General features: G+C 37.2%; 1 protein-coding gene across 3 annotated transcripts in view; it reads left to right on the top strand.

Moving 5' to 3' along the window:
* casd1 (CAS1 domain containing 1) overlaps positions 1 to 12,808 on the top strand; it is a 128,018-nt gene that overhangs the window by 101,555 nt on the left and 13,655 nt on the right. For all 3 annotated transcript variants that reach the window (XM_063043826.1, XM_063043827.1, XM_063043825.1), the window contains 9 exons: positions 807 to 1,223; positions 1,912 to 2,001; positions 2,171 to 2,290; positions 7,184 to 7,340; positions 8,147 to 8,226; positions 10,872 to 10,973; positions 11,934 to 12,074; positions 12,447 to 12,524; positions 12,610 to 12,702. In XM_063043826.1, the coding sequence (XP_062899896.1) occupies positions 807 to 1,223; positions 1,912 to 2,001; positions 2,171 to 2,290; positions 7,184 to 7,340; positions 8,147 to 8,226; positions 10,872 to 10,973; positions 11,934 to 12,074; positions 12,447 to 12,524; positions 12,610 to 12,702 (1,278 nt within the window). The remainder of the gene's footprint in view (positions 1 to 806; positions 1,224 to 1,911; positions 2,002 to 2,170; positions 2,291 to 7,183; positions 7,341 to 8,146; positions 8,227 to 10,871; positions 10,974 to 11,933; positions 12,075 to 12,446; positions 12,525 to 12,609; positions 12,703 to 12,808) is intronic.

Below are 12,808 nucleotides of genomic sequence, written 5' to 3'. Positions count from 1 at the left end.
GATCAGGAGGTTCAGTTGCTGTTCAGACCAAACATCAAAATGGGAAAGAAATGTGATATAAATGACTTTGACTGTGGAGTGATTATTGGTGCCAGACAGGGTGTTTTGTGCGTTTCACAAAATGCTGCTCTCCTGGGATTTTCACGCACTACAGTCACTAGAGTTTACAGAGAATGGCGGGAGAAACAAAACATCCAGTGAGCAGAAGCTGTGTGCATGAAAACGCCTTCTTGATGAGAGGGGCTCAGAGGAGAATAGCCAAACTGACAAGCAAACAGGATGGCAACAGTAATTCACATAACCAAGCGTTACCACAATGATGTGCAAAAGAGCATAGCTGAACGCACAACACATTGACCCTTGAAGTGGATGGGCTACAGCAGCAGAAGGCCATGAATATATACTCAGTGTTCACTTCATCAGGCACAGGAATTGGCCACTGAGTGTATTTCAGCAGCCTGCTGTATTTTTTTTTCATTTCCAGGCTCATTTAGACAGTACTAAAAGATCTTCCTGTATGTGCTTTTATTATTTATAAATGAATGGCTTTGATGAGTAAACCAACTGATAAACCACTGAAAATATAAAACACTAATGAAAAATGTGAACTGCTTGTTGTCCTGATACTTTTTAATACATTGATGCAATAATGTTTAATGCATTAATTAATATGGTAAAATTTTATATGTAGTGACATTGTGTTCATGCAATATGAAATGAATAATTATAAATTTTATTTTAGTCTGTTTAATCACATTGAAGGATGTCTTAGGTAAAATAGCAATTTTTAATTTTTCTTCTTACAGAATGCTATGATTCTTATGAATTCCTACTGCAACAGGATTGTGAAGCCCATTGATGGTTCATGCTGCCATCCTCGGCCACCTCTTTCACTCATTCAGAAATTGACTGGCTGCTTTTTTAGCACTTGCATAATTGGTTGTATAATTGCAACTTACTTTTGTCATAGTTGGCGAAGAAGTAAACCTAATGCTGATGTGGAGAGTGGAGAAGAGAAGAAACCTGCCACAGCTTCACTTTCTAGTCCTGAAAAACTATTGTTTTGCCTTTCTAAATTAGGCCTGATTATGGGCTATTTCTATCTCTGTGATAGAGCTGATTTATTTATGAAAGAACAGAAGTATTACACACACTCAACATTCTTCATCCCACTGGTGTATATTATTGTGCTGGGAGTTTTCTACAATGATAATACAAAAGAGGTATTTTTAATCTATGTTTTTCAGCATTTCATGTTACAGTACATTTATTGCTTAGTGCAGTATTATTGCAGATTAAGAATTAAACTGATATGTGTCTTATTTCAAATCAAATTGGATAATTCATAGCTACATAAAGTGAATTTGCAAAGAAATTCAGGAATGTTAAAATCTGGATACTTGTCCTACTACAGATTTTCTAAAGTAATTGGTTGGATCCATAATTTAAGTGATACATTAAGTCAAAGGCATTTTGGTTCTTAAGTACATTTTCACTCTAGTCGTCCAAAGTACATAATGTTCAAAGTAATTTTTCTTTAGTGGTTTGCTGTCATGTTTCCCTTGAAAATGGAAAGTCATGATGTTATAGTTATGCAGTATTGGCTTCTTATTAGTGAACTCGCATCCAAGCTAGATGTGAAGTAGAGAAAATCTGCATTTGACTACAGGAAGGGTTGCTCTTGTTCAGCCCTGCAGGCAGAAAAGCTATTTTATAAGGGAATAAATGATTTGGGGTCGAGTTGGGAAGTAAAAGATTAAAAGGTGGTTGAATCGCTAATAAACTCTTGACTGACAAACAATATTATTGGGCTTCAGAATTGGAGGAATTAATGTGCTGGTTAATAAGTGGGGTGATTTAATCATTATTAACACATGTATGTTTATGATTTTTATTTCTTGTTCTTATTAGACCACTATGTTAAACAGAGAACAGACAGATGAATGGAAGGGCTGGATGCAGTTAATAATTCTGATATATCATATATCAGGAGCAAGTACTGTAAGTATCAGTTTATATGCATATTAGTTACATGCTCAGAGTAGAGGCTTGATTGAAATTTTGTTTACTTTTGCATTAATTGTTAATGTGCCTTGATGCCAATGTGTAATATTTTGATTTCAATACTATCGACATGAACATTATAATCTGTTGAACTTTTTATTTTTAGTTTTTACCTGTGTACATGCATGTTCGCGTTCTAGTGGCAGCTTACCTGTTCCAAACAGGTTATGGACACTTTTCTTACTTTTGGAAAAGCGGGGAATATGGAATCTCTCGAATTTGTCAGGTAACCAATATAAAATTATACAAAGACTGCACATTATGTAGAATAATTAAACTTTCTCTTTTTGTTCAGTTAAAGCATAAACTCAAATTATTTAGAACATAGAACAGTACAGCACAGATACAGGCCCTTTGGCCCACAATGTATCTGCTGACCTTAATGCACATTTAAATCGCCTATCTACCTGCACATGGTCTATATCTCTCCATTCTCTGCCCATTCATGTGCCTGTCTAAACACCTCTTAAATGCTGGCATTGTATCTGCTTCCACCACTCCCCTAGCAATGCTTCCCACTCTCTGTTTTTAAAAAAGACAATTCACTTTAATTTCCTTTAAAATTTCAGCCAGTCATCTTTAAGCTTTGCCCTCTAGTATTTGACATTTGCATCCTGGGATAAAGAGTCTGTTTACACCACCTTTGCCTCTCATTGTTTTGTGCTCTTTGGTCCAGTCACACCTTAGCCTTTGGCATTTCAAAGAAAACAATCCAGGTTTATCCAATCTCTCTTTGAGGCTAACACTCTCTAATGTAGGCAACATCTGTATGAATCTCTTCTACACCCTCTCCCTCTAAAATCTCCATATCTTTCCTATAATGCACACAATTCCTCAAATACGGCCCATCCAAAGTTTTATAAGATATTTAATATTTTAAAATAAAACATAAAAATATAGATATATATGTAGGAACAGGAGTTAGATTGTTTATCTTTTTTGGGCATGCTCCACCATTCATCATGGTTGTCACCATCATCTGCTTCAGTAATTTCCCCATACCACTTGATCCTTTTAGCACTAAGAAATATATCTACCATCTTCCTGATTCTGTGTACTGACTTGACTTCCACTGCATTCAGTGATTCAAAATGCCCCAGGTTCACTTTCTTCCATGTCAGTAAATTTCCCCTGATAGCTATTTCAATTGGCGTACCTAATAACTCACCGTTATGATCCCGGGATCTGGACTCTACAACCATGGGGAACATTCTCTTGGTGACTAATCCTTTTAGTATTTTATGTTTCTGTGAAGCCCAATGAATGTAGCCTAATCAGCCCAATCACATCTTACCCTAAATCCTGGCATCTCAGAAATCAGTCCCGTGAACTTTTGTTGTATTCCCATGATAGGAACATGCTTTCTCAGATAAGGAGACCATAACTCTAGATAATATCTCATCAATGTCCTGTACAGCTGCGGGAATGAGGCAAACATACCATTAAATTCCAAGCTGTTGCAGCTGAAGACCTGCTTTCAATGACTAGTCTGCAAGGACACCCAGGTCTAATTGAGATTCCCTTTTCCCAATCAATCGCCACATAAGTAATAGGCCTTTCTGTTTTGGAGCTTAAGTAGACAATATCATATTGATCCATACTAAACTTAATGTTTCATGCATACCCAACATGCCTACATCATATTAGAGCCTTTTTGTACTCTCCTCACAGCTCCCTTGTTCAAATAGCTGATGTATATTAGGAATAGCTGTGGTACTGATTTATGACAGTGCTAGTATTAGTAGTAATGGTACTGATGTATAGATTACTTCATCTCACTAATCACTGCCTGCCACTTGAAAGAAAGCTCCATTTACTCCTATTTTCTACTTATTAATCCGTTATCCCAAACTTCAAATGCTTTAATATATACACTAACCTCTTATGTGGAACGTTATTGAAAACCTCTGAATGTTCACATACATCACAGGTTCATCCTTATTTATTCCACTAAGAATTACTGCTGGGATCTTTTGTTATGTGATACTTATTTATGAAGGGAATGGGTATGGATGATACACAGGAAGAGCACCTAAATTCCTCTTCCTGGTATCATGTGATCAGCACAGCATCACATACCAAATGGCATGTTCAGTGCTAAAGTATTCTATATAAATGATTTGGATGAAAATAAGTTGGTTAGTAAGTTTACAGAAGTAACAAAGATTGGTTGAGTTGTGGAGAGTGAAGAAGGTCATCAAATGATACAGCAGGGTTTATAACCGTTACAGATGTGGGCAAAGAAATGGCAGATACAGATTAATATGTGTGAGGGGTTGCACATTTGAAGATCAAATGTATACAGTTATTGGTAGGACCCATAATAGCATTGAAATTCAGAGGAATCTTTGAGTCAGGGTATATACTGCACTAAAATTGGTAGTTCAAGTTCAAATTTGTTATCATTCAACCATACACATTTGCATACTAAATGAAACGATGTTCCTCAGGGACCAAGGTGCAAAACAAAGTACATATATCACATACGGCACATAAAATAATATTAACAGATTTTTAATAAAGTATTCTGTTCATGTACAAGTTGATGTAAATATACAGCAGTAGTACTACTATTGGCGCAGTCATAAGTAATGTGTACTGGGTGGTGGCAGGGTGTTCAGAAGGCAGAAGAAGCTGTTACCCACCTAATAGTCCTTGTTCTTATGCTGTGGTACCTTCTGCCTGATGGTAGGAGGTCAAAGAGATTGTGGGAGGAATCCTCGACGATGTTGAGGGCTCTGTGAATATAGTGCTTCTGGTATATGACCTGGATGGAGAGAGAAACCCCCCTGATGCTCTCAGCAATCCTTACAATCTCTTGCAGGGCCTTGCTGTCCGATGCCTTGCAACTCCCATACAAGACAGTGATGCAGCAGGTCAGGACACTCCCAGTAGTGTTGGGTAGAACGTGGTTAGAATGGTGGTGGGGAGCCTTGCTCACCTCAATCCCCTCAGGAAGTGGAGGCACTGCTGTGTTTTCTTACCTAAAGAGGTGGTGTTGAGGGACCAGTTGAGATCATCCGTGATGTGCACTTGCAAGAAATTTGGTGTTCCTGACTCTTTTCACAGAGGAGCCATTGATGTGCAGTAGGAAGTGGTCAGCTTGCACCTTTCTGAAGTCCACAATCATCTCTTTAGTCTTGTACATGTTGAGATTTAAGTTGTGTTTGCACCAGTCCACAAGCCGCTCTACCTCTTTGTATGCTGACTCGTTGTTGATGAGGCCAGCCGCTGTTGTGTCATCAGCGACCTTAACGCAAGTAGGTTATGGCATGCTTGCCTTCATCACTGGGGGCACCGGGTATAAGAGTCAAGAAGTCATGTTTCCGTTGTATAAACAGTCGATGTTACAGCAGCCCTGATGAAAGGTCTCAGCCCAAAATGTCAAATGTTTATTCCTCTCAATTGATTCTGCCTAACTTACTGAGTTCATCCAGCATTTCGTGTGTTCTGCTCAAGATTTCCAGCATCTCTTGTGTTTATCAGTTGTATAAAACTTCAGTTAGACTACATATGGAGTATTATGTGCAATTCTGGCTGCTTAATTACAGGAAGGATGAGGATTCAGAAGAGCTATAACAAGATGCTGCCTAGATTCGAGGGTATGAGCTTTAAGGAGAGGTTGAGTAAACTTGGATTGTTTTTTTCTGGAGCAGCAGAGGCTGAGTGGAGACCTGATGGCAGTTTATAAAATTGGGAGGCGTAGATATGATAAATAAGTCTTTTTTCTAGGGTAGAAATGTCAAATTATAAAGGCCATCATTAAGTTGAGAGGGGGATTTTAAAGAATAGTGTGGGACAAATACAGTGGCATTCAAGGGAGTGTTAGATAGGTTGACGAAACACAAGGAGTGGAGGTGTATGGATCATATGCAAGCAGAAGGGATTAGTTTAATTAGATATCATGGTTGGTACAGACATAATGGGCCAAAGGGCCTGTCCCTGTGCTGTACGGTTCTATGTTCTGTGTGTTGTAACATCCTCAAAAAGAAACGATTAGAATTGACAGTCAGGATCTCCTTTTCATAAACCTGTACTCTGTTGAGTCTCAATTGTGTTTTCTTATGACACCTTTTATAATGGATTCTGTCACTTCCTCTATTACTGATATTGCACAACTGATCTGTGATTTCCTGCATTTGTTTTCTCCCCATTCCCCCCACCTCCACTATTTAAATTGTACAGTCACATTTTCCTCCTGTCAATCTGTAAGGGTTGCTTTAAAGTATAAAGCATGTTTGGAGGATAGCCACCAATAACTTTGTTTTTTAAAGTTATAATTATTTACCAAGCACAGCACTCTGTGATGCCTTTCTTCAGCTGTTGAAAAAAAAATGAATTTATCCCCTATAACCAATACCAGAATGTTTGAAACTACTTGGCCTGAAACAGGTATTCAGTCTCAGCTGATGTGTCTTGGTAAGAAAGCAACTGATGCTTCTTCAGGATACTGGATAATGGGCTCAGTAAATTGATTAGAAAGCATAACTCTGTTATAGGAGTCAAACTGGACACACTAGAGGCTGTTGTAGAACAAAGGACCCTATAGAAAATCTGGCAATGTTTCTCATCCTCTGCATGCCCCCTTTTGCTGAACAAAGAGCGCTATATGAAGTTATTCTTACCCTCCGCCATTAGGCTCTATAATGCGTCAACCTATAGCTAGGGAAGAGATGACCCCCCCCATTAGACTGTTTGAAGTAACTTATTTTTTATTCTTTCTTACTTCTCTTCTAATATTTGTATATCTGTGCAGTTGGAATGCATAATGACACCATAATTTCCTTTGGGATCAATAAAGTATGTATCTATCTATTCATTTGATTAACTAATCAAAGAGAAATAGTGATGACATTTCTGTCAAAGCATCAGGGATATTCTTTCCGTTAAACTGAGGTTAAGCTTCAAATAAAATGTATCAGTCTTTTAGTTACAAGCTCGTATGAGAAGAGCAAGAAAGGAAATTGGAAGAGCAAGCCAGTAACCAAGATTTATAGAAACATTTTGTGAGGTTGAAAATTCATGCATTAACTATTGAATGATGTTTATTATTCACAACTGTATTTATTTTGAAGTTTTACACAAATGTTGGGTTATAACTTGTGATTTATTTTTGCAGATATTATTTCGTCTGAACTTCTTAGTGGTGGTATTGTGCCTAGTAATGGATCGACCATATCAGTTCTACTACTTTGTTCCATTAGTAACTTTCTGGTTCATGGTCATCTATGCCACTCTAGGGATTTGGCCTCAGACTGGCAAAAAAGATGAAAATGGTATAGTACTTGGTTATGTTTAAATATTTCCACCAGTAAGGGGCTTGAGGGAAATTTGGAAATCTGAGAGGTTTGGGCTAAGCAGTTATAAAATGGCCCTCATGTTGATCAGGTGTTCAGTTTTACAGGCAGACTGCATTATTAGACAGTGCAAACGCATGATCAAAAATTGTGAAATGTTAACTGTCAAAAATACATTTGCTGATTTCCTGGCAATTTGAGAATTATTTCATATTCTAGTTTATTATCATTGTCTTGTGATGTGAAATTTGTTGTTTTCAGTAGCAGTACAGTGCAAACACAAAATTACTATAAAATACAAAATAAATATAGTGCAAAAAAAAGGAATAATGATCAGAAATCTGATGGCAGAGGGGAAGAATCTGTTTTAATCATTAAGTGTGGGTCATAGTGCTCCTCAGTTTATTGTTGATTAACTTTTAAAGATAAATTAATGAATAATTGTAATAGATTTGAATAATCCAGCGAAAAACTTAAATTCACACTGTGGTCTCTGTGTGGCTATCAAATAGGGATGTTTGCACAAAGATGGGGGAATACGCGACTTCTGCTAAAAATGATTCTTATAATCTGAAAAGGCATGGATTGAAAGACGATGATTGTTTAACTCATCAAAAAAAAAGAGAATTGGATAGTGTGGACCATGTAAATAATCATATTAATTTCCAGTTAGTGAATCACCATATTTTAGTTAACACCACCATCAGATGAATGTTTTTGCATTTCTTTATAATCTAAAGTTACTTGAACATTGACCCAATATAAAACTTCTATTTTTATTTTAGGTTCCTGTTCCCCTTATTGGGAAGTGGTGTTCAAATTGCTTGGTTTGCTGTTGTGCATATGTCTACTTGCTGCCTCTCAGGTTAGTGAAAATTATGAAAGGGAAGAATTGATGTTTTTTCCCAGATGCAGAAGAAAGGATTAAATATGCCATATTTGGAACTGGCAGTGGGAGGATAGGGGAGAAAATTATAACACAAATGCCTGTCATGGATAATAATCTCTTTGGAAAAATTGCACTCCTGTTGTCTTGAGTAGATGTACAAGTTTGCAAATTCCTCTGTGAGAAGCGCTAGTGATGCGTTGGACTTGATAAGCTAGTTTATTTCCAAAATCTGCATTTTCTTTTTTAAAAACAAGATGTCCAACAAAAACTTCTTGTTTTATTAATAGTAATAGTCAAAATCATACAACACAGAAATAGACTCTTCAACTTCAACCCTCCATATCAATGCTAACCATTAAGTATCTATTTGCCCTTGATCTGTAGGGTTCTAATGCTGGTGATTCAAGAGTTTGGCCAGATGTGTTTTTAGTATTGTAAGAGCATCTCCCTTCTCCACTTTTTCAGACATGGTAGAGGGAAATATGTCCTCTGCTTTCATTCTGCATTTGCGCATTTAGGGATCTGTGAACTTTTTACACCAAAGTCCCTTTTTACCTCAGCAGTCCCCAGGGTACGACCATTCATACATAGTATATAACCTACCCTTTCCTTAACTTGTAGGGTTAGGATCATCAAAGTGCTTGCCCACTGACACTTCATTAGGCCCATCACTGCCACATCCCCAGTAGGAGTATCACAAAAAGCTCTCCTGGAAGCATTTGAAAAATTCCAGCCCATTTTATCATTTCAGATTTAGGATTTCCCAATTAATACTGGGGGAGTTGAAATCCCCTCCTATTGTAAGCCTTTCTCGTGTTTCTTGTGTCATCTCTTACACTTCTCTGATATAACTACATATTTGCTCCCCTTTCTTCTGCAATGAGGCCTGTAGCATAGCCCCCTTCTTTTATTCTTAAACTCTATATGGCTTTATTTCAAGAGTTTCTAACAAATCTTGCATCATAACTCCTTGCTTAGTAATGCCATGTACCCTATGTACATTCCCCCCACCACCAGCCCTGTTGAACTTGGAAGTTTTGGTGGGGTCCCTGAAAACGCTTTGTATTCTCTTTGGCTAACATTGACTTGAGTGCGGAGTATGAAAATGGCAGCAGCATAATTAAATTGACAGTGTCCATTGATTAGTCCCACTGCTCAATAGGCTCCCTATGGTTTCAGGCCATGCATTCAAGCCCTTTATCATGGTCCATCCTTCACAAATTGCACCTGATATGAGTGTGTATGTGCACCTTGGCCTTCGTTTGAGGTTTGTGACAGCATGGAGCCTGAAGCATTAACTGTTGCTCAGATTAACTTACACCCATGTAGAATGTAGCAGGAATCTACTTAAATTCATTTTGCTTTTCCTTGTAATTTTTCTTACATTACCCTCTTTTGGGATGTTTCACATATGCAAATATCCACTGGCTCCAAGGTCGATTGTTTCTTCCTCTCCATAGATGCTGCCTAACCTGCAGAGTTCCTCTAGCATTTTGTGTGTGTTGTTCGAGATTAAAACTAATTTACTCTGTAATCAAGCCAAGCCGCTAGATGACTTCACTGTTAGGATCTTGTACTTTACAGTAGCCTGTAAATGAGTTCTGAAAGGCAACATGGGCACACTTGCACATCGAAATGGCTGTCAGATCGCATACTTAATTGTCCCTGCAATGGCTGTTCAAGAGCTGGATAGTAACCTCCTACCCCAAGTTATTGAGATATTTATTGTGATTGGCATGTCCAGCTGAGGAGCATTCAGGTGGCCGGAGGAAGGGTGGAGATAAGGACAGAGGCTGGGAGGTGACTGCTGGATGCAATAAAGGGTTACAGATTATGGAATCTAATAAGAATGGATGAGTGTAAGAGAGGGATACTGGACAGATGGGGATGAAGGTGATTTAAATGTTAAATGATGGGGGAGGGAAAAATATTTGGGTATTGTGGGCTGGGTTTGGAAAGAAGAGGGTAAGTGGGAAGATGCATGGACCAGAAGGAGAGAGAAGGAATGGAGCCCCTACTCATCCCAGATTCCAGCATCTGCAATCTCTTGGGTACACAATTTTTTATTCTACTGTTAATTTCTATAATTTGCAAGCACCTTATGTTGGTCTTGAAAGGGGGGCCATTTCATGTCGTATTATGTTTTGCAGGAGTTATTAGATTTTTTTTCTAGAGAAACTCAGTAAACAAAAGATGTTCAGAAAGATTTGTTACTTCATTGTTTGAGTTTCATCTGATCAAACATTAAGCACCTAAGCAACAAAACTTTTTTCCCAAGGTACCTTCCATTGCCTTTCAGCAAATTAGCATTGCTTTACCCTAGTGGAGTATGTTAGATTTCTATTCTGACTGCACAATTAGGTATGAAATAAAATAAAATGTGCACAGATCTTGTTTTATCAGTCATGATGTAAACTTAGGAAACAATATTGCTTGATGTAGTGCAAACTATTATAAAACTAACATATGTCTTGAATAAATTTTGGATTAAAATTTCAGATTTTCAGGTACTGGGTATTGACATGCATGTAAGAAAATTTACATTTATTTTCTGTGTAGTTTCTAAGTTAATTTAACAGTATTTAAATATCTGACACTGTATTGACTTTTGTCTATTTCAGAGTTCTTTTGAGAAGGCTTTTTCACTATGGCCAATTTCAAAACTATTTGAGTGGCAAGGATTCCTTCATGAGTGGTGGTTTCGATGGAAGTTGGATCGTTTTGTATGTAACCATGTCAGCTTTCAAAAGCAGATATATTAAGCACTACACTTCTGGAAATATTGTCTTAACTACTCGCTTGTAGTAACTTGTCAGTATCTTTGTATATCGATAACAGGAACAAGTTATTTTTCTTTTAAAATAAACCATTCTATTCCTTTATGATATATGATTATTATGAGCATGGCTGGGGTAACAGAGGTGACTCACTGTCATCTCAAAGCAAGTTAGGGATTTTTTTTTTAACATTATCTATGCTGGATGATGTCTTCAAAAGAAATAGTGATTTTCTACGTGGTGAAGATCATGGGTTTTGGAGGATTTACTAAAGAAGCCCTTGCAAGTTGCTGCAGTGCACCTTGACAAGATAGTATTTCACACATGATTTGTACCATTGGTAGAGGTTATGAATTAATACCGTGGATAACAATTTGCCAGGCAAGCTACTTTAGCTTGTAAAGCTGCATTTATCCAGCTCCATCACACTGTAACTATGAAAAAAGGAACATCAATAAATCGAGAGTTATGTTGTGTCCCTAATTACCCCCGTAGATGTGCTATATGTGTCTTGTGCTGTGTGTGACTGTTGGTACTGTGTTTTACACCTTGGCCCTGGAGGAATGTTGTTTTGTTTGGATGTATTCATGAGTATTCAAGTATGGCTGAATGACAATTGACCTTGAACTAAATGTGAGGAAGTCATAATGGGATAACACTGAGGGAGTTTCCATACAAAATCTGCATTTAAACCAATTTGCTATTTTCCACAAGAACAGCCGCTTTGGCTCCCAAAGTCTGTCCTAATCATGATGTCAATCCATTTCCTGCTTATTCTTTGTTTGTCTAAGTGCCTCTTCAATGTCGCTTTCATATAATGTTGCACTCTTTAAACATTCTTTAACTCATTGTGTTGTGGAAATATAACTGTTTTCACTTATTTTATGGTCTTTTGTTTCTTTGTAGGCAGTTGTACATGGTATGTTCTTTGCTTTTCTTTATGGTGTATTAAAGAAGGGTCATCTGCTTTCTGAAGGCAAAGGAGAGATATTGTTTGCGCCCAGAATGTCGTCCTTCTTACTTTTTACATCAGTGGTGGTGTTTTTGGTGAGTCTAATCTATCAATAAATTATCCAAGGCTGTTTATTCAGTTATGGAAAAGAAGTATTTTCATGTAATTATTGAGGTTGCACTTTGTGTAAAAACAGTGGAAAAATTATTGTAGAATACCCGTGGAAGTAGGAAGGACATTCTGAAATTTGAAGTTGACTTTATAAATTACTCTGTCATTGAATCTTTGAAATGGAAACAAGTGAAATTCATTTTCTGAATCGATGCTTATTGCCACAATGAAGAACATTAAAACAGAACCCATAGTTAAAATAACTGAATATCACTGTGTATATATTTTATAGAAATCATACATTTTTCTGTGCATATTTGCAATAGAAACAAATGAGGTAATCTTGTTATTCACAGACCTACTCAATATGGTGTGCCAGCTGTAAAAGTAAAGCCGAGTGCAATGAGTATCATCCTTACTTCTCTGTATTGCAGGTAATTTCCTTGTTTTGCAGGATTAAATTGGGCAGCATTTTTATAAACATTATTTCGTACTGAATACTTTCATGTTATTTTTCAGATCCTGTCCTTCGTTCTTATTAGGAACATTCCTGGTTATGTTCGTTCTGTATACAGTTCCTTTTTTGCATGGTTTGGCAAGATTTCCTTGGAAGTAAGTAAGACCATACATTGACTGTTTTTGAGAGCTGAATTATGTGAATTCAAGTTGATATTGCATTACATTATTCTGTAGTCACTAGGATTGGAAAGCAGGGAAA

The sequence above is a fragment of the Mobula hypostoma genome, chromosome 3 (genome assembly GCF_963921235.1).
Source record: "Mobula hypostoma chromosome 3, sMobHyp1.1, whole genome shotgun sequence".
NCBI lineage: Eukaryota > Metazoa > Chordata > Chondrichthyes > Myliobatiformes > Myliobatidae > Mobula > Mobula hypostoma.
The sequence above is the reverse complement of the archived record's forward strand: the minus strand, read 5'-3'. Positions and strand labels throughout refer to the sequence as shown.